Genomic DNA, 24904 nt, shown 5'->3' on the forward strand with positions numbered 1-24904 from the left:
ACAGAGAAGGAAAATAGAAAGAGGAAGAGGAGGAGTTGAATTCTTTCACCCACGAGGAGCCCAACCAAGTAACCTTTTCATAGCCATAACTATCACAGCTGGAAACCAGCAGTCACTCATACATGTTATCTCTAGACGGAAAACAGTCCTCTGATCTTGGAATTTCAGAGGTAAGATACTGTCCTTCCCCAGGACCATGAACTCTGCTGCGCAAACTTTCAAATAAACTCCTTACCTCCTCCCCGTATTTCCAAGCCTTCAAAGACCAATTTTCAGGCCATTGACTCTGGAGCATGGATATTGTCTCGGGAGCAGTGGGAATCCTGGAGGCACGCGACAATAAAGCAAATAGGACCACTGTGACTTGAGCAGTAATTGTACTCAGAGCCAGGGCTCCCAAGGCACAGCTTCTTCCTGGGACTGTGATGGGCGCTTTCTCCAGGCTGCTTTAACTCTTTCAGGCCGCCAGGGTGCAGTTTGATGCACAAAGCCAGTCATTCACTGAATGGTACCATGGAGACCCCAAAGAGTTAAAGCAGCTTCCAAAAGACCCTAATTTTTTTTCCAAACTGGGACTTGCATGCTGAGAGAATATTGCTCAATATTTAAAACAAAACAAAACAAAAAAACTTTTATTTACTAAGCTGCACCATCATGCCTTGTGGCTGTCCCTTCTCTTCTCAGGCAACAAAGAAAATGATGCTATGATCTCCAAAGGAAAATAAACAAAGACAAAAGCTCATGAAGAGATGGGAGGAAACCTCAGCATCTCAGGACAAACAGTGTGGTTGGGTTTCCTGCCTGACCATGGTACTGTTACTCTAGCTGTGGTCTGGTAGGTCTGCCATTGAGTTTCGGCAATTCCTAAGGCTTCCTGCTTGGTGTGACACCATGGACAACATCATTTGTAAATTAAAAACAGAAGTAAAAGAGGTAGAGCAAAGCTTCTGCTAAAACAACGAAGCTGCAGTTCTCCCAAGGTGAGAGTAAACCATGGCCGGTCTCCACTGCAAGGTAGAAATAGACTCAGGAGTGAGCTAGGAGAGAGGCTGACTTTCCTGTCCCCTCTGGAAATCACACTAGAAAATAACTGTTGGTTGTCTCTGTGGTTATATTCAGTGTTACTTACTTTATTCAAGTGTCGTAGATCTAATTTTGAAACGACCATATTTAATGATACAAACGCCAATCAGTAGTTAGTTAAGAGTGAACATGCGTGCATACCCCCCCACACACACAGAGAGAGAGATGGGAGATGAATGAACATATTCCTGTCCACAGGGCTGTTTACTCGGGATTGTCTAATCTTCCTCTGCTTGGCAGCAACACTCTACAAGTAAGTGTCTAGCATTCCAAGTGACAAGAGGTAGCCACATGAGTCTCCCGAGCCTATGCCGATAAATGTTTTTCTTCCCTATTCTTTTAGCCAAGCCACCAAAACTCACTTAGATTCGAGAAGAAGATTGCAGTAAAGGTAGCATTGTGGATCCCAGTCCTAACGGATACAGCTCCAATGCAACTCCCACACCTAAGGTTCAGGCATTATTGAGGAAGAAAGGGAAGAAAGAGTGTAAAGAGTTAGAGGATCAGGGAGCTTGCTGTGAAATTGTGTCTTCTAGAAATGTCAGAAGCTACACTCGTGAAGTCTCACCAGCATGGCTCACTAAGCACGAGATGAACAAGGACACAGCAATAGATATACTGATGTGGACAAGGGGAAGTCCAAGAGATCCCAAACCTGAACAAAGAACTAAGGTAACTAAAGAATGTTAGGTTAGGAGCAACAGTCATCCCCAGGAAGAGCACACCAATTGGTGATCTAATACCAAATGGCCAGGCCTGCAAACATATACAGAGAAGTAGCATTACACAGAGTGAGCGGGTATATTTCTGTATTTAGGAATGTGTGTGTGTTTATATTTTTTTAAGGTGGTATACCAAAGCTTTTACTGAAACAAAAAGAAATGCTGTGTGTGTGTGTGTGTGTGTGTGTGTGTGTGTGTGTGTGTGTGTAAAACAACAATTAATGAAAAAGGAGGCTGTGAATTTGAAAGACAGCAAGGAAGAGTATATGAGAGAGTATACAGGGAGACAAAGAATAGGGGAACTGATGCAACTATATTATAGTCTCACAAGTTAAAAGAAATATTAAAAAAAGAAGGAACACGGACCTCCCTTCTTCCATCTTCAGTCCAGTTACTGACCAGGCCTGACCCTGCTTAGCTTCCGAGATCAGACGAGATTGGGTGTGTTCAGGGTGGTATGGCCATAGAGCAGACCTCCCTTCTTACGTGTGAGATCATTCACAGAGCGTGACATCCACAGACCCCCCTTTTCCCCAGTGTACCTCCCCAGCTCCAGACACTGGGGGATTTTACAATCACTTCTGGGCCCTCTCTGCCTTCCTTCCTGCTCTTCTCAAAGCACAGATGCTAAGAACAGTCTTCATCAGTGAGGCCTACAGCATTGGTCCTGTAACTGTTATCACAGTGTTTTTGAATGACCTGGAGTGTTTCCCATCTACTGAAGATGAGATCCTCTGATGGAGAAAGTTGTCAAAATCCAAAGGCCACAGTTCTGCTCAGACGAAGAACAGCAGTCCTGACAACCTGGCTGTGTGTGCTGCAGAAGCCACTGGCCCCGTGTTGCTTCCTATGTGATGTATTAACACCTCTTTCCTGCCCTCAGCACCCTGGAGTCAGCATCAGAAACATCGTGTGTACAGGGAGTAACGGTTTTGTTACCAAGAGAAAAGTAAGGCCCTAGACAGACAAAGTCATTGCGTCGTGTGCCATTATGGGCCAAGAAAAAGGGAAAGCAGATAGGCCCCACCCTACAAACTCAAGCACTGAGCAAGGGAGCCCAGTGGTTAGCAATGCTGACTTCAGACAGACTTTCAGTTCAGCTCTGCTCCCAGATAACAACTGGATGAACTTGGACTGGTTGCTCAACATCTGCAGACTTCTATTTCCTCACTTACAGAGCTGGTATTAACATTGGTCAATATTAGCATCCATGGGTTTATGATGCGAACTGTAAACACTTAGCTGAGTGTCGGGTCAGACAGAGCTTGGTTAGTGTTGTCTAGGTCCATCTGACATCACAACACCGACCTGAAGGTCTTATTTCTGCCACCTGCTAAGTGCTTGAACCTGGGGCATCACTTTCCTTCAGGTGCCTTTTGTTTCTATTCTGCTCCTAGACGTACAAGGGGTCTGCATCCCAATAAACCCACTGTAAATAAAAATACACCAAACATAGCAGGCCTGCTGAGCGTGCACTGCATCAGTGGTCAGCTGTGGTACCTCAGCTGATCAAGAGCTGGGACCAATGGCCTCAGTCCAGCACAGTGAGAGAGGACACTGCCAGCCTCAGAGAAGGTAAGAATTTTAAATCTAAAATCCAGTTGTGGGTGACCGCATATTACTTTGCACATAAAGCTGAAGTATCATGAGTCAAACCATGGTAAGTCAGTGGCCATCTTTGTGTAGTTCGAGTAGTGCTAAACAGAACAAGGTGAAACTAAAAAGAAAGAAAGGGCTAGAGAGATGGCTCAGAAGTTAAGAACATTGGTTTGCTCTTCCAGAGGTCTTGAGTTCAATTCCCACCAAACACATGGTGGCTCACAACCATCTATAATGAGATCTGGTGCCCTCTTCTGGTATGCAGGTGTACACACAGTCAGAACATTGTATACATAATAAATAAATGAATCTTTTTATTAAAAGAGAGAGAGGGGGAGAGAGAGAAACCCTAGGTCAGGATTAAGACATTGTTGACTCTGGCCTGGCTGAGAACTCTTCTTCATGTGCAAAGGAGTCATGAGCCCAACCACAGGGAAGAGCCTGTGAACTTGATTTCTGACTCACCTCTCAGGTCTGCCCCTGCCAGAATTCCATCTCCTTCAGACTCCCCGTAGGCCTTCCTCTTACCAAAACGATAACCAAAATCTTGCATCGGTTGGTGGCTCCTCTGCCCTTCTCGAGACTCACTGAGTTAAAGCATGTGTGAGTGCTAACCTTCACCAAGCCTGACCTGCACAAGGCTCACCCCCTTCTCCATTAGTCTGACTGACAAAGTAGCTATTCTGACTGTGGGGACAGTCAGGCATGTCCCCACACCTCAGGAAATAATTCCTTTCCAAGCAGGTGCAACTCAAACTCGTGTGTGTACATTGCCTTCATTCAAAGAACATTCTAGGTCACCTTATTTTTCCTTAGCCCCAAAATGAGAGTCAAGTTTAGACATTCCACCTCCATCAAATGAAGTAACTCAGGGATTTTTATATACTTTTGGGAGTTTCAACTGTCCAGTTCCTGATATTATTATATCCACCAATTTTTTTTCAAAAAAATTAAAAAGTGATTTTCATATTGTTTATAAGCCATGCTGTTTATGGTACTTTATAACGACTCAAGAACAAGCCTTCTCTGGGCTCATCAGAGACCAGTCATGTTGATAGTCAAACCAGCTTTGTTTCTAGCCATCCCTCAAGTATCCTCAAAGCACTGTGTCAGCCTACGGTCCGGAAGAGCAGCGGCGCCTCCATGTTAGCAATGGCATGTGTTTCCAGATAGCTAGAAATGTGACTTGTGCATGACCTCACTAGAAACAAAAGCTGAATACAGCTTACTAAATACCAGGTGGTCTTCAAAACATCACGCTGTACCCCGCAAATAGCTATAGTTCTACAGCCAAATAAAAATTAAATCAAATTTTGGATTCTGACCTTTAGGAACAGGGGAAGAAGGCTCAGCAAGTTCTTCCGGCGTTCTTCTGGGTTCTTGTGCAGTAGCTGCTGATATTCCAGAAATTTGTTTTCAAGCATATCCCAGAGGACAGTGGGTCCAGGACACGGCCCTTCTAGTGGAAATTCAGGCTTCACAGCAGGGGTCTGGCCTTCCTTTCGGGAACCTGGGTCCTCAGGTCTGTCCTCAGGCTTTGAAAGATCTTCAGCCTCCATCCTTGGCAAAGTAGATCTGAATCCCGAACAACAACTGAAAACGAAAAATCCTTCTATGTCACTTCCTGATGACTGATTGGGAGAAAAGTCCAACATTATTCAATTCAGCTTCGGGGAGGGCACCTAGCTAAGTTTCTGAACCCTACTCAAATGAGGAAGGATTACCCAAAAATATTCAGACTTAGATGTGACTAACACATCCAATCAACAGTACCGCCTGTGCCGGGCACTGTGCAGACTCATTACACACACTTTGATGCAGTGCCGCCGAGCAGGTGTTCTGATCCTCTCTGTGGATTCCTAAGGAAACCCACAGGGCAGGAGGCTTGAGGAGACTGTACATCAGGTTGTTGCTAAAGCCTGGTGCTACTTCAGGCTTATCTACTTCTAAAGGACTGCAGAAATGCAAAAGATGCAAATATTTGAGCAGTAGAAGCATGAGGTTCTTTAAAAGCAAAAAGTCGGGGGCTGGAGATATGGCTCACAGGTTGAGATCACTCGCTGCTTTTGCAGAGGATCCGGGATCCAGGATAAGATAAATAAATCTTTTAAATTGCAAAGTCTTAGGTGTTTTATAAAAAAAAAAAATGTGTTAACTAAGATATAATTCATACAACACACAATTCAGTTATTAATTTCTATGTTAAAGATATATATGCTACATATAAACCTACAATTGGCACATAAGCATGTGTATATACCCATATGTAGCATTGGAACCATATTTTTAGGTATTTAAATGTCATATGTATAGCTAAGGATGGCCTGGAGCACATATCTGCAGTCCCAGTACTTGGGAAGGTGAGGAAAAAGCATTGCAGATTCAAAGCCAGCCTGAGCTGGATAATGAAGCCTGGACTCCATAGCAAGATTTGGCCTCAGAGAGGGAGTGAACAGAAAACAATTATGCAACCATAGCCACTCGTAATTCTTAAAACTTTTTAATAGGCATGTATTTATACCTAAATTGTAACTTCTAACACTTAAGTCTGAAAGGAGAGGTTTCTCATTTGCTCTCCTCATTGTTTGCTTGGTAGTTGGTGTTTTTAGAGGACTGTGTCCTCAAAATGACCCTTGATACCCTTATCTTGCTGGGGCCCCTCTATATGTATATACAGGATCAAGCTATGAAGGCCAGCACCCTCAAGTCAGGGTACAAAAGAACAAGAGTGTTGGAGATGGAAGCAGCTACAGCTGGTTCACCTTGTAGGGGCCCCTACCCAGAAGTCGCTTGTCTCTGTGTCTTTGACTTTTCATTGTCAAACATCTCAGGAGAGATGGTTCACAGCACAGCACTGGCTTGTGGGTCATTTGTCTGGAGTGGCACGCACTCCAACTAGGAAGTAAAATCTAGGCATCCTGCACAAAGATCTCCCAAAACTCAACATTGCCTTCTCAAATATCCTTATCTCAAACTCAGAGGCCTGTCTGTTACTCCTGACCACAGCAGGAAAAACTGGACTGCAAGTTGTCTCTGCATTTCCTGACAGAACTAACTATCCCCCACAAACATTCTGAACTTGCTTAGGCACAAATCTGTGTGCCCACGGGACACTGCTAAGTCAGACTTTATTCCCAGAAATCATTTTTCCTTTTTTTTTTTTAATGGATTAAAAAAAAAAAAGTTGTGGTATATCCATGCAGTGAAATATTGCTAACCCATTTAAAATGTAATGAACAAACTGATAAATATAAATATCAAATTATTATGCTGGATGAAAGAATCAGGGCACAGAGGACCACCATTAATACTTTTCTAATTTTCTAAAAGAAAACAGCCAGTTCTAAAAGTAGCAGATTTTTCAAGGCTCTTGATCATGTTTTCTGGGAGTTTTTCTCACCACCATTGGATTGGGCACAGAGGCAAACTGTCTTGGATAATCCCAGTTGTTTTATGAGCTCACGTTCATTTACAAAATACTGAATTTTTTGACATTTTTATACACGTGCATAGCACACTTTGATCTTGTTCCCCCTCTTGTTACCTCCTCTTGTCTCCCCTGCCACCCCCAGTTTAGTTCAAATCCTGCTGATTTTGCAAATACAACAGGCATGAAGCAAACACCTCCCTGTAGTTTGTAGCTGTGTGTTGTATTTCAAAGTGAGGAGCCGTGGGTACCATCTGTCTAGACTGCTCCTTAGAGCCCTCCATAGACACCATTCTGCAGTCAGTTTCCGGTTTGTTCTTGCCCCTTGCTTCCTTGTGGGGGTCCTATCTACTTTCCATGGCCTCACTAGCAAGGGCACATGCCGTGAAAGAATACATGAGCCAAAGAAGGAATCAGTTTCCATGTTGATTGTACAGCACATGTGCGCGCATGCCCATGTACACACATGCTCTCTCTCTCTCTCTCTCTCTCTCTCTCTCTCTCTCTCTCTCTCCTGAGTCCCTTTTGGAACATGCTCATTGTCCTCACTCTAGGATTTCCACATGCTTTCCCCAAACACTGAGAGACGCTCTGTGCCTGTCACACCGCTGTCCTACAGAGCTGGCCCATCTCCATACTGTAGCCCCCCTCCCAACACGCAGCCCTGCGAAGCATGTGTACTACCCCATAGCTCAATCGTGCTGTGGCCACACTCATAGGGTCCACCTACCAGCCCAAACAGCACCCCATCTCAGAAATAAACAGTGGAGAGACAAGGCAGCAGGTTGGAAAAGAACGTGTGTGCTGATGACAGTCACCTTTAGAACCAGCCCTCAGAAGGCAGAGGCAAGAGGATCTCTGTGAGTTAAGACCACTCTGGTATACATAGCATGCTCTAGGGCAGCCAAGACTACCAAGTAACACTGACCCTGTCTAACAGCAAACTTGCCAAAGAGTGTAAGATGTGAGGTTTGGCAAGCACCAGATGTTGCCTATCCTGTCTGGCTGCAGAAGCTGGTTTGTTGAACTGAAACACTTGACTCACCTTCCCAGGAACACACCAAGATTTTTGAGAAACAGAAGTTCCTATCAAATACGGATCCATGAAATTAGCTTCTGACTCAGATGTAGAGCTGTGGCCATAGCCCTCTGCCTCTGACCCTAACCTGCATCTACTTCAGTTCTGTTTGTCAGGGGAAGGAAAACCAGAGAGGTCGGTCAGGGTAGCAATCATCAAGAAGAAACCACTAATATGGTCTCTTTACCGAGGAGCAAGTGCCATAGGCAAGCTCCCACGCTGGTTCCTACTGAGAGAAAGGAATCAGTTTAAGGTGAAGGCCACTGAAGGAGTCTCTGGAGATAGGGTCAGGACAAGGCAATCGCCCCACAGACAACATTGAAAGATTTTTGTTTGTTTGTTTAATTTCTCTTTCTCTCTCTCTCTCTCTCTCTCTCTCTCTCTCTCTTTCTCTCTCTCTCTCTGTGTGTGTGTGTGTGTGTGTGTGTGTGTGTGTGTGTGTGTGCAACAAGTGCAATGTTTAAAGAGGTGCTAGAAATAATAAGCTCAGGCAGTTTTTAAAAACTGAAACATTTACATTTCCTGCCTCTTCTCCCCAAGCTGCCATCTTGAAAGGACACATCAGGAACCTAAGAAGTCTTTCAAGTCGCTGGTGTTTCCCTGCTAAAGAAACATTCTGAGGGCTGGGGAGATGCCTCAACTGGTAAAGAGCCTGTCACACAAGCAGGAGGACCTCAGGGTCCATTCTGGCACCCACATAAATGACGAAGCAGCAGGGCGCTTCTAGAACCCCAGTGCTGGGAAGATGGAGACAAGCAGACCTCTGGGGCTCATTTGGTAGCCCAACCCATGAGCTCCAGTTTCGGTGAGAGATCCAGCCTCAAAACATAGAGTGGAGAGCAGTCAAGAAAGACACCCAAGTGTTGGTATAATGTTCTTTTGAAACGTATACACCTTACCCAGAATTCAAATGCTGACTTCTCTCCCCGACTCTCTGGTTTCAATCACAATTGCATTGTGATACTTATTCTAAGCATCACCTGTCTCAACTTTGTGTAAACATGCCAAAATAAAGCAACTAGCCACAATGTTGAGCAATAGAAAGGAAGCAAGAAGAGAGGGAGGAGCCAGAGGACAGGAAGGTGGGAGGCAGAGGAAGAGGAGAGAGGGATGGATGAGAGCTGGGAGAACAGAGGCAGGAGAGGGATCTTGGAACGAGGTAGAGAGATGGACTGGATCTAATATACCACAAAAAGCAAATATAATGTGGGAAATCTAAATGTTAGGAAACTATGAGAGCTTGAAGGTTTAGGATGGAGTAACTATTGCCCAGCATTGTGTTCTAGGTTAATTAAAAAATCCTAGTCTCTGTGTGGTGATTTGGTTACACAGCTGTTTAGGATTAACAGCAGCTTTACTAAAAGATAGATCAATAGTAAGTTTTAATCGTCACTTACAATACCCAAGGTTAACCACCGGTTTCATGCACATGCACACATGGGCATATACCCACACTAACATATACATAAAACAGGGAAAGAGGGAAAGGGAGATTTTCTTGCCATTCCTGAGTTGAGTTCTGAGTTTTATTGACATTCTGCTGAGTTACAGTCAGGCAGACCTTGAGATGTGACTTGCCATCCTTTGGCACTAAGATGCTAGAAGGTGCTGTAGGAGAGAGATAGTCCTGAGAAGTGGTTCTCAACCTCCCTAATGCTGCGATCCTTTAATCCAGTTCCTCATGTTGTGGGGACCCTCAACCATAAGATTATTTCATTGCTGTAATTTTGCTACTGCTGTGAATTGTAATATAAATATCTGATCTACAACCCCTGTGAGGGTCGCAACCTACAGGTTGAGAACCACTGGTATGGAGCAAGAAGGCATCTGAGCAGCCCCAATGGTTTGCTGGAGGGGACCCTGGGCCTCATTCCACTGCAGAGCGACACCTGGAGATAAAATGTTGATTGCATAAAACAGGAGATAAAATCTTGCCCCCGCTTTTGTGCCTGTGGCTGTTTCCAGTTTGAAAGCTCCTGGAATAGAGATGCTTGCCACCTATATCACAGGCCTCCCAAGAGCTAAGGAAGCTCCTCTAGACCAGGAGCTACAAAACAGAAGAGGGGCTGGCCGTGACTGTCTGCTTTCCTTTTCATTCTTCCACACAGGGCCTGTGTCACCAGCTTTGATGGTCAGATGATTTAATTCTCCCTACAGTACTGCATGCCCTTCCCTTCCTTTCTGTAAAGATGAGGACACAGAGGTCATTTTGCCAGGGGGTCATTAAGCAGCAGCCCAAGGTGTGCTCACAAAGCCCAGTCCTTTGCAGAGAAATGAAATCTCTTCCAGCCTGAGAAGTCAGAAACATTTGCCACATCTGTGGCAGGCGTTGGATCAAAAGGGTGATGGGAGATCAATTACTGATTGAAAAATGATTAACTCTGGGCAGAACTGATGTCTCTAAAGTAAAATGGGCACACAAATGAGCCTCAGTAACTAGATCAGACAATAGGAGAATGGCAGTTTGAAGAACATGAGGAGAATTTGCAGAGTCAACAAGAGCTTTGGAATTCCTGTAGATTACGGTCCAGGGCCCAGAGCAGCATGTGCTATCTGGAGCCCAAGCTATCTGCTAGGCTTGCAGGAGCATGCTCGGCTTGCATGCTGACCTAGGAGCTTCCTCCAGGCCTCTTCTGCTCCATGGAAGACCCTGTTGTGAAGCCCAGACATCGGCTCCTAAGCCCAGCATGCACTCATTGTCCAAAAAGCAGCCCTCCTTTTTGTCCACAGCCTTCACACAACACCAGCAGTCAGGACATAGCCCCTCCCTCATTCTGCACTGTGATATTTGAATAGTTTTTAGGGTCCAGCCACAAAGCAAGATGAACTGTCCCGGTCCCACCCAAGACCCCACTGTTCTCCTACATCACTTCCTCCTAGCCTGGCCACTGGATCCAGCAGATCTCAGGTTTTCTCCCAGCAAGGACCAGGATAATGGTGTCTTTTTTCCCCAGTGAGGACTGGTCTGGATGATGTCACAAAGTCGTGCACAAGTGAGTCTGAGAGTTTTCCAAGGCAGGGCTGGATGTAAGGATTTACTATCATGAGAATGAGCAGCACCTGGGAATGGGAGTGCTGTCCCAAAGACTAGGAATTACATTAGGCAACACATCAGCAGGGGATGGAACAAATGGCCATACTAAAGAGCAGAGTCAGGGAGCAAGGCAAGAGGATCCCCAGTGGTACTGCACAAGGGCTGTGAATGTCCAAATCCTCAGGTGGAACATGGTGAGGGCCAGATCACCACAGGACTTGACCTCTCAGAAGATCCCATCAAACCCTTTGGTGCCTCCCCACACCCCTGCAGTGAACAAGGCTTCCCACTCCCTACCCAAGCCAAGTGCCACACATACCTTAGGAGGAGAGCAGCAGAGCCAGGGTCCTACAATCTGCTTCACAGGCCTCAGAAGAGGGAGGCCGTTCAGGCTGTTTCCAGACACTCTGGAATTCCCCCTAAAGACTAGGTGGATCACCCTTATCAGGAACCAGGCAGGTCTGCAGAAACTTCTAAACATTGAAGACTTCCCTTTTCTGATTCCAGGCCACGATGCACTGGAGGCCAGCACACACCTCTGTGGTTTTTGCAACAGCAACTGAATACAGGAACTCTCCATATCCTGCAGAAGGGGCTGGTTTTGTATCTTGGTATGTGTATCAACTTCCACATTGCCAACTTTTACCCATGATGCATTCCTAGCCAAATAAGATCAGACCTGAGCTTTGGGCAGAGTCTCTCCACCTCTGTGATTCAGTTTCCCACCTGTAACACCCCACCATCACCTCCAACCCACAACCTCGCCCCGACCCACCTCCCCCAGTGCTTGAATAGATGTTCTCTAAGGAGCTGTTTGCCCATGCAGGTCTGCTTTGTAAATAAGCTTCTGTTCACAGACTTCAGCCTTCTCCTCTGAGAGCTGCATCTTTGTTTAGCCAGAATGTTTAGTTCTTCTTTTCCCACAAGAACTTCTTAATGTACTAGGAATATTTCTTATGCCAGACCTAATTTTTCCTTGTGCCCAGGAGGTGAGAGAGTGGGACCCAAGAGAAACGGGAGTTGCCAAGGGACCCATACAGAGCTACACAAGTGGATTTGAAGGAGCCTGGGTGCCTCATTTCTCTGGGGTGTCTCTAGGAAGCTAGGGGCAGATGCTATATTGTCCATCACTGCTTCACAGCCCTTCCTCCACCTTGCCATGGCAAACTCCATCCTACACTGTCAGATTTAGGCACATGGATCCATCCTCTAGAGCCGCTTCACTTAGATATACCCATGGCTCCCCAAATCCTCCAGGGACAATCCCAAGCTTCAAGCCTAAGGCAATATTGACCCATTATCTTTCTTGTCTAGTCTCCCACTGCATCCCCAGTGGGTTCTGAGCAAAGAAACTGTTCAAACCTGCCCATCATGACCCTCTCCTTTCACGTAGCCAGCAGCAGTCCTCTGGAAACCAGAAGTAACCCCTCCCTCCCCAGTCCCCAGTTCCCCAGTCCCTTTACAGTCGCCACACTGACTGTAAAACCAGGGGCTCCCTCAATTTCTTCTCTACTTCTCATGACTCATGAACAGAATTTCTCTTTAGGGCTTGTATTTCCTCAAATAGGTTTCTATCAATTATGAAATGCCACTATGGTTCATTAACATATCTTAGGGATGAATCATATTAAGGCCATCAAAAATCAATCTATTCAGGCATCTTAAATTATGTGAGCAAAGGAACATTTCTTGGTATGAAAGCACTGTTTTGGGCAGGTGGTCAGGATGCCCTTCTTGCCAAGTGCAGAGGTACAATCATTCTGGAGGGCACGGATCTTTCTTCCTCTCTGCCAAGCACTGCCTGGGTACTTAGTGTCACAGCCTGTTATGAAAGGAACAGCCCCTCGTTTTGGTGGCAGGGTAATGGCTCTGAAGTTGTACCTGCGCACCCTTGATTGAAGAACCTCTTCTCCCTGAAATTGTAATTCTTCTCACTTTTGCTTCCTAGGAGGCCCTACCCACTTCCTTCAGAGCTGCTGCTCAGGCACAGATCCTGACCCCTCTCTTCTCCCTACCTCTTCTCCCCTCCTGCCTGCCCCTACTCCCACCCAAGCCTGAGGGTGAAGACAGTGCTCAGCCAGGCCTCACTCCCAAGCATCCCTGGCAGAAGCTGCCAAAGGCTGTCCTACTTCTCTTAAAAGGCTTGTGTTTTCGAGGCAGAGGCACAGGGGACAGAGATGCAAAGCCTCCGACCTTGCCATGGTTACTTTAACCTAACCTGTCCTGAGGCTTCTCTCCTTGATTCTAACTATGGGCCCAGGGAGCTAGGGGCAGAGGTGTGGGCTCTGTGATACTGTGACACAAGTAGACATTACTGATGCTACATATTTTAGCCAGCCTCCAGCATGTAATTTTCTTTTTCTCCCATGTGTATATATTCTTATTCATTGTTGACTAAGTATATCAACAGCTTTGCAAATATTTTGTTAATTCTTTGATAATTTCACACAATATATTTTGATTATGGGCACACCTCATTCTTCTCCAGTTTTCTGTCCCTTTCTCTTATTTTTTTTTATAACCCATCCAGTTCAATTTATGTTGCCCATATACGCCTGGGTGTGGGGCTGCCTGCTGGAGTGTGGTAGACTTCCCACAAGCCATGCCCTTAAAGAAAACTGACTCTTTCTCCCCCAGGAACCATAAAGCTGGCCATAGGTATCCAGGGGTCAGAGCTGTGGACACTCACATATACATACATGACACATACACCCCTGCTCACCCCACAGACATACAGATTCACACACATACACACACGTAGCACACACATACCACATACATGCCCCACTTACCCCACAGATACACAGCAAGACACATACAGCATAGACACACAAACACACAGCACAAACATGCACACACACTACTACGTATCAAGTCCTGAATGTTATCTCCTCACAGACAAAACATATACATATACATATACATATACATATACATATACATATACATATACATATACATATACATATACATATACATATACATATATGTAGGTGGCAAGTCCTATATATCCCATCCTCTACATGCTAGTGATCACTGGCTTCATTTTGAACAGGCTGCTGTGAGCTCATGAGTGAAGGGGTCCTGTTGTATCCAGAACACACTGGTTCACCCTGGTCCTCCCAGGCCTCTGACTCTTAGACTCTTTCCTCCCCCTCTTCTTCAGTGATTTCTAAGCCTTGGGGATGGGGATGTGTGAGCGAGATGTCCCATTTATGGCTAAACCCTGCACAGACACTTATGCTCTGCGTGGTGATCAGCTGTGAGTTTCTGCATTAAGTACCATCCACTGCACAAAGAAATTTCTCTAATGAAATCTTAAAATCCATGTGGAAGCACAAGAGATCTATGTAGTCCAAACATACCTGAGCAATAAAAACACTGCTGAACAAATCCTTGATATCAAGTTATTCTACAGCACAATGTACTGGCACACACATACACCATAGATATGTTTGTTTATATATGTAACTGCTGATACCTGATCTTTAGCAAATAAGCCAAACATACACAGTCAACAAATGATGCTGTAAGAAACCTGGATTTTAACCTGCAGAAAAAAAAGAGGGAGGACTTTGGCTAAAATGCTCAATCCCCATCCAGAAAGGCAAAGAGGATGAACATCAGAAGAAAGAGAAAACAGGGAACAAGTTAGGAGCCTGCCACAGAAAGGCTCTGCCCTGCAGACTATCAAAGCAGACGCTGAGACTTATGGCCAACTGTTGGGCAGAGTGCAGGGAATCTTAGGAAAGAAATGGGAAATACTAAGATCTGGAGAGGACAAGAGCTCCACAAGGAGAGCAACAGAACCAAAAATCTGAGCACAGGTGTTCTTTCCTGTGATTGATACTCCAACCAAGGACCGTTCATGGAAATAACCTAGAACCCCTGCACAGATGTAGACCATGGCAGTTCAGTGTCCAAGTGGGTTCCATAGTAATGGGAACAGGGACTGTCTCTGACATGAACTAATTGGCCTGCTCTTTGATCACTGCCCCCCGAGGCGGGGGGCACCTTACCAGGACACAGAGGAGGACAATGCAACCACTCCTGATGAGACCTAATAGATTACGATCAGAAGGAAGGAAAAGAAGACATCTCCTACCAATGGACTTGGGGAGGGGCATGCTTGGAGAAAGGAGAGGAAGGGAGGGGTTGGAAGGGGAGGAGGGAGGGAGCTACAGGGGGATACAAAGTGAATAAAGTGTAATTAATAAAAAATTTAAAAAAAACGAAACTAGATCCTTACTTATCACCCTGAACAATTCCAAATGGATCATAGGTCTCAGTGTTAGACCTGAACCTCTAAAACCGCTACAAGAAAGAGTTAAAAAGAGCATTTTAGGATGTAGGTTCCGGTGAGGATTTTCTGAATAGGACCCCAACTGCCCAGGAAATGGAACCAGCAATCAGCAAGTATTAAACAACTCTGCTGTAGCAGAAACAGCTAACTGACTGAAGAGACAGCCAAGAGGGTGGGCAAGAAGCTTTGCCAGATCTACATGACAGAAGATTCGTGTCCAGAATGTACATAGACAATAAAAGCATCTCTACAACAAGAAAACAAACAACTAAATTAAGCAGTGGGCTCTGGAACTGAACGGGGAGTTTGCAAACAAAATACAAATGGCTGAGAAATATTTTTAAATGTCCACCATCTTTAACCATCCATCATGGAAATAAAAAATAAAACTTATTTTGAGGCTTCACCCCAATCAAAAAGGTGAGTCATGAGAGCCGGCGAACTGGCCATGTCCCTCACCAGCCCTGCACTTTGCCTGGGCAGCAGGGTAGAACTGGCCCCTGTTGCAGAGGTTGCCCTTGAGCTGGCCCGAGGGCATGAGAGCAGGAGAGCCGGTGGGCTGACCAGCTCAGACAACCCTCAGGCCCAGGTCCAGGCTTTTGAGTTGGCCCACCCTGACATCAATGAACTGCTGGAGTGCAGGAAGGGACAGGTCCTACAGAATCTCTCTGACACAGGGCAACAACAGAATATTCTGAGAGGAGTCCCAGTGAGGTTCCAGTATTGATAGAGGAGAAGCCAGAGGCCTCGTACCAGACCAATGAGCCATTGCAATGAACATTTGCAAGCAAAGAAGTATGGACAAGGGGTATACACTGTGGGGCACACTGTGACACACTGCAGCTTACAAGGAGATTTCTTCTTTTCTGTTGTCAGGATTGGTTGCAAGGTAGGAGGGCAGGTACAAGGGGAGGGGGAGATGAGTGGGGTTGGGGTGCATGATGTGAAATTCACAAAGAATCAGTAAAAAGTTTTTAAAAAGAAAAGAGAAAAGCAAGAAAGCAAAAGAAAAGTGCTGACGAGGGTGTGGGGGAAGGGGAACACTTACTCGCTGTTGATGGGAGGGCAAACTTGTGCATTACCATGAAAATCAGTGTGGAAGTTCCCCAAAAACCTAGCCTAGATCTGTCATGTGACCCAGCTTATAGACAAGACTGTTTCCTGCTACAGAGACACAGGCTCAGCCATGTTCATCGCTGCTCTATTCACGGCAGCGGGGATGTGGAAACAGCCTAGCAGACTGTCAGCTGATGACTAGATAATGAAAATGCGGTGTCTATATACAATACCATTTTATTCAGATGTAATAAAAAATGGAACTCTGAAATGTGCAGGTAAACGGTTGAGTTAGAAAACAATACATTAAGTGAGGTCACGCTGACCCAGAAAGACAAGCATCATATATTCTAACTCATTCGTGGTCCTTACTGGCAAATCCTTCAATTTGTGCTTTTAATTTGAAGCACTTGTGGAATCCAGGAAACTAGAGATGGACCGTGGATGGTGGAGAGAGGAAAGAGGGATCTCAAGGGGGGTCATAGTACAACACTGAAGATGAAGAGGGAAGATGGATAGTGAAGAGGAAGGTTTAAGTAGTGAGAGGGGTGGGAGGGTACGGCAGAGGACGGACTGGGGGAAGAATAACTAAAATTAAGGATGTTTTATATATTTAAAACTGATAGGGAGAGGGTTCCCCAGTAATAGGAACAGAGACTGTCTCTGACATGAACTCACGGGCTGGCTCTTTGATCACCTCCACCTGAGAGGGGAGCAGCCTTTCCAGTCCACAGAGGAAGACAATGAAGCCAGTCCTGATGAGACCTGATAGACTAGGGTCAGCTGGAAGGGGAGGAGGACCTCCCCTATCAATGGACTGGGAGAGGGGCAGATGAGAAGAAGAGAGAGGAAGGGTGGGATTAGGAGGGGGTCAGGAAGGGGACTACAGGTGGGATACAAAGTGAATAAACTGTAATTAACAAAAATTAAAGAAAAACAAAAAACTGATACTAGAGTATTATTCGGGCAATTTTTTTTTTTTTTTTAACTTAATTAACCTAGAGCACAATGCTGGACAATGATTACTCCATCCTAAACCTCCAAGCCCACATAGCTTCCTCCCATTCAGAATCTCCAGCGTTACACTTGCTTTTAGTCATATCTTAGGTCCGATTCATCTCTTTTCTCGGTTCCAAGTCCTCCCCTGCTGTTCTCTGCTCTCCTCTCCTCCCACTCACTTCCCTCTCCTCCCAGCCAGACCAGGATGTCCCACCCTATTCTCTCCATTGCACAGCATTGTCTGATTGTTTTATTGAGAACAAATGGTGGCATGTTTACACAAACTTGAGACAGGTGATGCTTAGAATAATCATCACAATGCAATGTCTAGATTGAAACCAGATAGTGGGGGAGAGAAATCAGCATTTGAATGAACAAGGGTAAACTCTACACATTCCATAAGAACATTATACCAACATTTCCCCCCTTTAAGTCCAATAAAAGGCTCCTTTTCTTTTAATACAATAATAATTATAAAACTTATGAAAACTATTGGGTAAGATTTACATGTGCAATGTCTAGTCCATGTGCATTTGGCAGCCTAGGAGAAAGTATTTGATTATCCTATCTTGACAAGTTTAGAGTTCTATAAATTAACTTTTATCCTTATTGGTATTACCTATATGAAAGTATTTTCTTAAATTCTAAACAACTTAAGCTTAATTGTGGAAATATATCTTCAACCCCACCAGAGACTTGAGAAGGAATAAAAAAAATTAGTCAACATGTATTTAGAAAGTTTTCTGACAATGCCAAAATAGGAAACATGATAAAATGTACTTTGCATTCTCTATCCCCATCCAAGCATACTGTGTAACTGACAGGTAAGATAGCTTAATTGAGTAACTGCCCACATTATCTCATAAGCTTTGCTGTCGTTGTCCTTAAACTGTCAGGCTGAATCTCCCTCTTCCTTTACCGTCTTGCCTCCTCCATGACCTAGTATCTGGGTACCCCGAGTGTCACCACCACTGTCGTAACTGTGTGTCAGGGAGCCCCCTTCCGCAGTGACTTTGTTTCCCTCCCGTCACCTGAGACCGGGAATTTAGGGGACGGCCTAGCTAATCATTTGACCAAAGTGCAGAGAAGTGCCACAGTTCTGCCGCAAGGCGACTGTCCTCCCAAAATCTTAGTCCTACGACCTTGTGGTGGTAGCACTGTTCAACGAAAAGTGCACGGGCTTTGAAATCAGGTATGACTAGGATCAAGGCAGTCACTGTCTGAGAGTCACTCTCTCCTCTCTCTCTCTCTCTCTCTGCCTCTGTAGAATGGGGGTGAAGCTAATCTCAGCCAGGGGTTTAGATGATTTCCAACCTGCTGTCTGGTTACTGTAGACTCTAACTTCATTCTTAGCATCAATACTTAGAATTAAGTGGATCTGGCGGCTTTGCACTTCTCTGGCTTCTCATCCTTCTTGAATCACATTCCTCATAGAAGCCATGGGACAAGAATTACTCAGTATCGCATAGGCACTAAGCAGTACAAATATAAAGCAAACTGGTAAGCCCAAGCTAAGAGTGTAATCTGTATTTTCTGGTAGCCACCATAAAAAAAAAAAACTAAAAATAGATTAAATTAATTTAAAAATATATTTCTCAGTAGGTTCTCTACATCTGGAAAAGAAAATAGTACATGCAAATTTGCATCTGTAAATAGGCATATATATATATATATATATATATAGAGAGAGAGAGAGAGAGAGAGAGAGAGACTTTCTTGTCATTGCTCACTTATCAATGTAGTACAACTATTTACAAATCATTTGCATTGTGTTAGATATTTTAAATCATCTAAAGTATATGAAAAGGTGTGACTGGGTTGTATGCAAATATTATGGTATTTTATGTAAATGACTTAAGCACCCTTGCTTTCTGATTATGGGAGGTGAATCCTAAAACCTTGCAGAGGCTTGGTTCTAGAATCACATGTCTAAAATAGTTCAAGTTTATTATTTACCAGCATTTTTAAGTGTCAACGAAACACTTCACATTCTGATATTCATTCATAATATCCTTGTGCATCTCAAATTTACAGCACATCTCAATTTGTACTGGCCGCATTTCAAACATGTCATGTCTCCTGTATTTGATAGGACAGATCTGGACTTTGTCATGTTCAGGTGTTTCAGATGGGACCAACAGCCAACGAGTATTGTCTGGAGCCAGCATTCTGTCTGAACACTGGTGCTTTGAAACACTTGGAGGGATACAAAATCCAAAAGTGTTGCATTTTTTTGTAAATAAAATGAGTGCAGTCCCAGCAATGAACTCTGGAAGCTCATCCCTTCTGCTCCAGTTTGCCAAGCTGCCTTGTTTACTTGTTTACTAGGGTTGGGGAAGGCAAGTGCTCAATTTTCAGATCTATGTCTGTCTCCACTCTCATGTTCCTGAACCACCACTGTCTCCCAAATCTCCACCTATGCCCTTGACCCAGCTCTGCACATGGCAATCCCAGTCTCCCTGACACTGTGAACTCATCTTCCACTTGCCTTTTCTCCCACAGTCTACACTTAGAATGTGTTCAAACCCCAGTTTCAAAGCGGTGTCTAAAATCTAACCAACTCACACTATCTCCCTCCTATCACTTTGCGGCAAGCCACCATCACCCCAGCCTGCAATATTGCACAAGCTCCAAAGCCTTGCTTTTTTTTTTTTTTTCCACAACCTCTTCTCCAGATATGAGCCAAAACAACTGGGTTATAACATACCAGAACACAGCAACAGCAGCAAAAATATTTTTATTTAGTAACATTGACATGATATAACATAAAAGCCATAAAGGAGTCAACCTAGACAAAATGCATTCTGCCTTTAAGAGAAAAGGCATAAAATTTTATTGGAATATTTTAAAATACTTTATTAAATAGGGAGACAAACCATGTTCATGAACTGGATGAGTTATCTGCATGAAGACAGCACTTCTCCCTGAATCCTATTTTCATTTGAATATGAGCATCACTTTTCTGTTGAGTTCAATATGTTGATTCTAAAATTTATACAGAAGAGTGAAGTACTGGAAAAAGTTAATAATAGCAAAATCCTTTCCAGATATGAAGATTTACAATAAGCTTCCAGGAAATACTGTTGCTTCGTGATGGGAATGATAGACAAATTGACAAAACAGCCATAAACAGAGCCATGTGTGAGTGGTGATCTAGCGGACTGCAGAGCTCTTGCATAGCAAATGCGACTAAGAGCCTTGGCTCTCCATGCCAGGACAACGTAAGTGATGTGCAAGTAGAGAAGAGAGACTCTGAGGAGAGGAGGGACACTGAGAGGGTTGGAGGACTCCAGGGTGTGAAGGCGGTGAAAGTGTCAATAGACCTGAGTGAGCGCATCCTTACATGTCACACGGGAAGAAAACGATACAACACCGCGACACTGAGTCGCTGCACTTTTGGAATTTTATGGAAAGAGAGCTAAATGTCATTTCTGAAGCCAATACGCTTTCAAACTATATTCTAACAACATACATTTACACCACAGAAAAATGCAGCTCTCGCCCTCATCGAGGGAGCTTCTTTTTGCGGCAGAGACCACCATAGAAATCCAACCCACTGGTCAAAATGCCGAGGATGAGGGATCGTGCAGCGCCCCACCCCTGTGTTGATGACACATTTACAATGCAATCCGTGCACTGAAGGCTCAGGGGGAATCACCGAAGAAGAGCCAGAGGCCCAGGATGCCTGCGCTGGACAGTGCCCTTTCCACACGACAGGAATATCACGCACGTGAATCTAAACAATAAGGTTGCCTGAACAAGACCAGCATGATCGCAGCACCAGCCAACATAGACAGGAAAAGTCCCACATGGTTCCACTCCTACAAGAAGAGCTGTAGATTGTCAGTGGCTCTGAGAGAGGGAGAACAGTTTCTTCCAAGGACGAGCTCCCTCATAGGATGTCAGACCTGGACATGTACCCATGAGGAACATTAAATAACTAAGTAGACTATACATACATGCGTTTGTTCACCCACGTGCACGTGTGCACATGTGCACACACACACACACACATATGTCAATAACAAACAGAGAGGAGACTATAGATTTTGGAAAGGGGTTTGAGGGGAAGATGGGAGGAATGTAAATATGGTGCTCATATACAAAAAATCGCAAAAAATAAAATTGAAAAACAAAAAACAAACAAAAATAACATATTTTAACCCACACTGCACACGAGAAAGCTGCTTTCCGGCCTGATAAAGGACTAAAAAAATTAAAGGCTAGAGCGCATTTTAAAAATATTGCTACTATCAAATGTTGGTGAAAATGTGGAACAGAAGCAGCTGTGTTGCTGATGGTCCAGGTAAAATGATCCACGATGTGGATCTGTAGGCCCCACACCTTTGGGTTCAGCTACACATGGAGGAGTAGAGTGATAGACAGCATGCAAACACTGTACCAGTTTGTAGGATGGACTCTAACATCTGCAGATGAGCGTGAGGGGCATTTTGGAACCAATCTTCAGGGTAAACGCTAAGGCTGATGAGAAGTTTGCCTATGACACAATTCTGCTTCTGGAATACACACTTTAGAGAAGTCCCTACCTATACTCTAGCATAATGCACAAGAATACTCATGGAACCACTGCTTGTTATGGGGGGGAAATCTAGAACTATCTCACATGCCCCCCAGCGAAATCTCAGGGAACTATGTTCATGTAATAGAATGTTACCCAGGATTAGACACTAACAAATTAAAGGGGTGTGCAGCGATGCAAAAAGATTTCAAAAGCATAGCTAGCTTTGAGACCATTCAGCAAGTCTTCAGTAAGATTTCATTCGGGCTAGACAGATGGCTCAGAGAGCAGAACTGCCTGCTGTGCGAACACGCTGACCTGAGGAGAGTTTCCCAGCTCCCACAGTAAGGCTGGCCCAGCAGCACCCCTGGTCTGGGAGACAGAGATAGGCCGCTCCCCTGGGCTTGCTGGTCAGCCAGCCTATCAAAAGGGCATGCCCGAGGTCCAGAGGCCTGGTCTCAAAGATAAAGATGGAGAGCAACAGAGACACCTGATGTCAAAGCCCGCCCACTACATGTACATGCGCGAGGAAGGGCACCTGCACACTTATACAGACACATTCATGCAAACAGTGTACAACACACACACACACACACACACACACACACACACATTCACACACACACTCACATACTATGCTTAACTTCAGGCTAATGAAGTTGAAGAATGTAGAAAATAAAGTCATACATTGTTTTGGTTACTTTTCTGTTGCTGTGATAAAACACCATGACCAAGACAACTATAAAATAAAGCCTTTAATTTGGGGCTAAAAGTTTCGGAGGATTAGAACCCGGGATGTCAGAGCAAAGGAATGGTGGCAGGAACAGCTGGGAGCTGACATCCGAAGACACAGCTAGGAAGCGGAGAGAGACGCCCGCACTGGAAACAGAGAGACTTTCGAAACCTCAAAGCCCATCGAGTAACTCGCCTTCTCCAGCAACGCCACGCCTCCTAATCCTTCCCTACTTCCACCAACCAGGGACCAACTATTAGAATATATGAGCCTGTGGAGGACATTCCCAATCAAACCGCGTGAATTAAACAATTTAGAGCTGTTGGGGAACCAGAAGAAAAGCCTCTGAAGAAAAAGCCTGGTGCACAAAGGACCTCAAAAACGTGATGATCTTTAATAACAAAACTAGGGTGAAAGCATATTGGGTCTAGTTATTCTTAACCCTCTGCCCCCTGCACCTTTAAAAGATTGTTTCCCCCTTCTGTTCAGTGTTAAAAATGCTCCTGGGGGTGAGGAGTGGCTCCGCTGTTAAGAGCACCGGCCGCTCTTTAGAGGAGTAGGATCCCTAGCACTCACACGGTTGCTCACAACCATCTGTAACCCCAGTGCCAGGGTGCCCGATGCCCTCTCCTGACTTCTGTGAGCACTGCATACAGGGATGCCCGGATGTGCATGCAGGCCACGCATCTACACACACACAACAGTAAAATAATGTTCTTGTTTAAAGAGAAAATAAAATTCTCTCAGGCCCATAGGCATTCATACTGAATAGTGGGGGTGGACAGGCAGATCTCCCCACACTTGAGCCCACACCTACCTCCCTGGCTAGTACCCGGCACATCTTTCACCCCAATCACCTCCAGCGGTCAGGCCTTTTAAGAGCAATTCTCAGAAGGCACAGTACAGGCCTGGGCTCCTTCAGTCTCCTCTCAGCAGTCACGAGCCCTCCCTGTCCCTCCTGCACACTGACCTCCAACCCACTTTATGTCACTGCATCGAGCACCACGGGCCCCTGTCTGTTCATTGTCCCTTGACCAATTTCGAGTGTCCACCAAGCAATTAGATGGGTTTAAATGCACACAATTGTATTAAAATTGAAAAATCCTTTAGAAAGGTAGGACACAATGCTCTAGTTAGCACATCCAGAGAGATTGGGGCAAAGGATTGGGTTTTAGAGGGTTGGATTCTGAAGGAGAAGAGAACCAATCCTCGGGGAGCCAGCCATTCCTGCTTATGCAGAAATATTGGCACTCATGAGTGTGACAGCGCAGGTGAGGAAATGAGATCTAAAGAGACTTGTACTTACCAGATCCTGGGACAGGCCAGGGTGGGGCCAGCCAAGGGCAGGAGCAGGTCTGCTCCGCTGTCCTGAGGACCAGGGTGGATGTGCCACCCTTCAGAAACTACACAGGCACTAAGAGAGGGAGTGTCGCCGCCAACGTCCCCTCTCTATACCTCGACAGCCGGCACAAGCCAGAGCTAGTTTTCCCCAGATGTGGCAGACTCCCACTCCTAAAGAAGCCTAGAGAAGCAGAGCCCAGAGAAGCAGGGCCTAGAGAGAAGCCACTTAGCCTGTGGTCCGAGAGTAAGGAAGGAGCCGACGCCTGGTCAGCTCAGCAAAGCCCACTGGTGACAAAGCCCTCAGTGACCCAGGCACTGAGTGGGGCTGATCGCAATGACTTCCTTCACCACTCACTTCCTGCCACTCAGCTCTCCTTGTCTCTACCACCCCAGAAGCACTGATGGTCGGTCACACATGTGCCCCACGGTTGGCTTTGTAGGAGGTAGTGGGGTGTCCTGCCACAACAAACAGCCCCCACTAGGCCAACCTGTCTTGTCCAAGAGCAGGAAGACGTACCTGGAAGGGTGGCATTCAAAGTCTGCTGATGTCACATGGTGTGGGTGCCTCCATCTCCAGCCTCCAATGGCTCTGCTTAGGGGAAGAGAAGACCTGGGCTCGCATGGCAGCCATCAACAGTCTTTCATTATGAATCACTTGTGCTGGCTTTCTCTTCGTTTCCTGGAGAAAGCAGAAGTGGGAAGTCAGCAGATGCCTGCCCTGCTGGCCCCCAGCCAATGGCAGGGCTGCTTCACTGAGGACTAGCAGGGCGACTTGGGTTTCACAAAAAGGTCCCCTGGGACTGTGTCAAGCGGAGCCAGGTGGGACTGAGGAACAGAAGGGAAAGTACAGCCTGGTTGCCCAGGCCTGAATTCTGTCCCTGCTATTTACTAGCTGTGTGTCCATGTGGCTTCCAGTCCCAACCCTCTCTTCCCTGACATTCAATTTCAAATCCCTAGAACGGAATCTAAACCGCTTCCCTTCACCAAATGGTTAAGGTATGGGAGCAGGT

General features: G+C 45.3%; 1 protein-coding gene across 2 annotated transcripts in view; it reads right to left on the minus strand.

The window, feature by feature from the left end:
* Positions 1-24536, minus strand: part of Wdfy4 (WDFY family member 4) — a 228805-nt gene extending 204269 nt beyond the window's left edge. For both annotated transcript variants that reach the window (XM_021643461.2, XM_021643458.2), the window contains exons 1-2: positions 24412-24536; positions 4730-4997 (exon numbers count right to left, since the gene is read on the minus strand). In XM_021643461.2, the coding sequence (XP_021499136.2) occupies positions 4730-4963 (234 nt within the window). In that variant the 5' untranslated portion in view covers positions 4964-4997; positions 24412-24536. The remainder of the gene's footprint in view (positions 1-4729; positions 4998-24411) is intronic.
* Positions 24537-24904: the final 368 nt, after the last annotated feature.

Source organism: Meriones unguiculatus, chromosome 9 (genome assembly GCF_030254825.1).
Source record: "Meriones unguiculatus strain TT.TT164.6M chromosome 9, Bangor_MerUng_6.1, whole genome shotgun sequence".
Lineage (NCBI taxonomy): Eukaryota > Metazoa > Chordata > Mammalia > Rodentia > Muridae > Meriones > Meriones unguiculatus.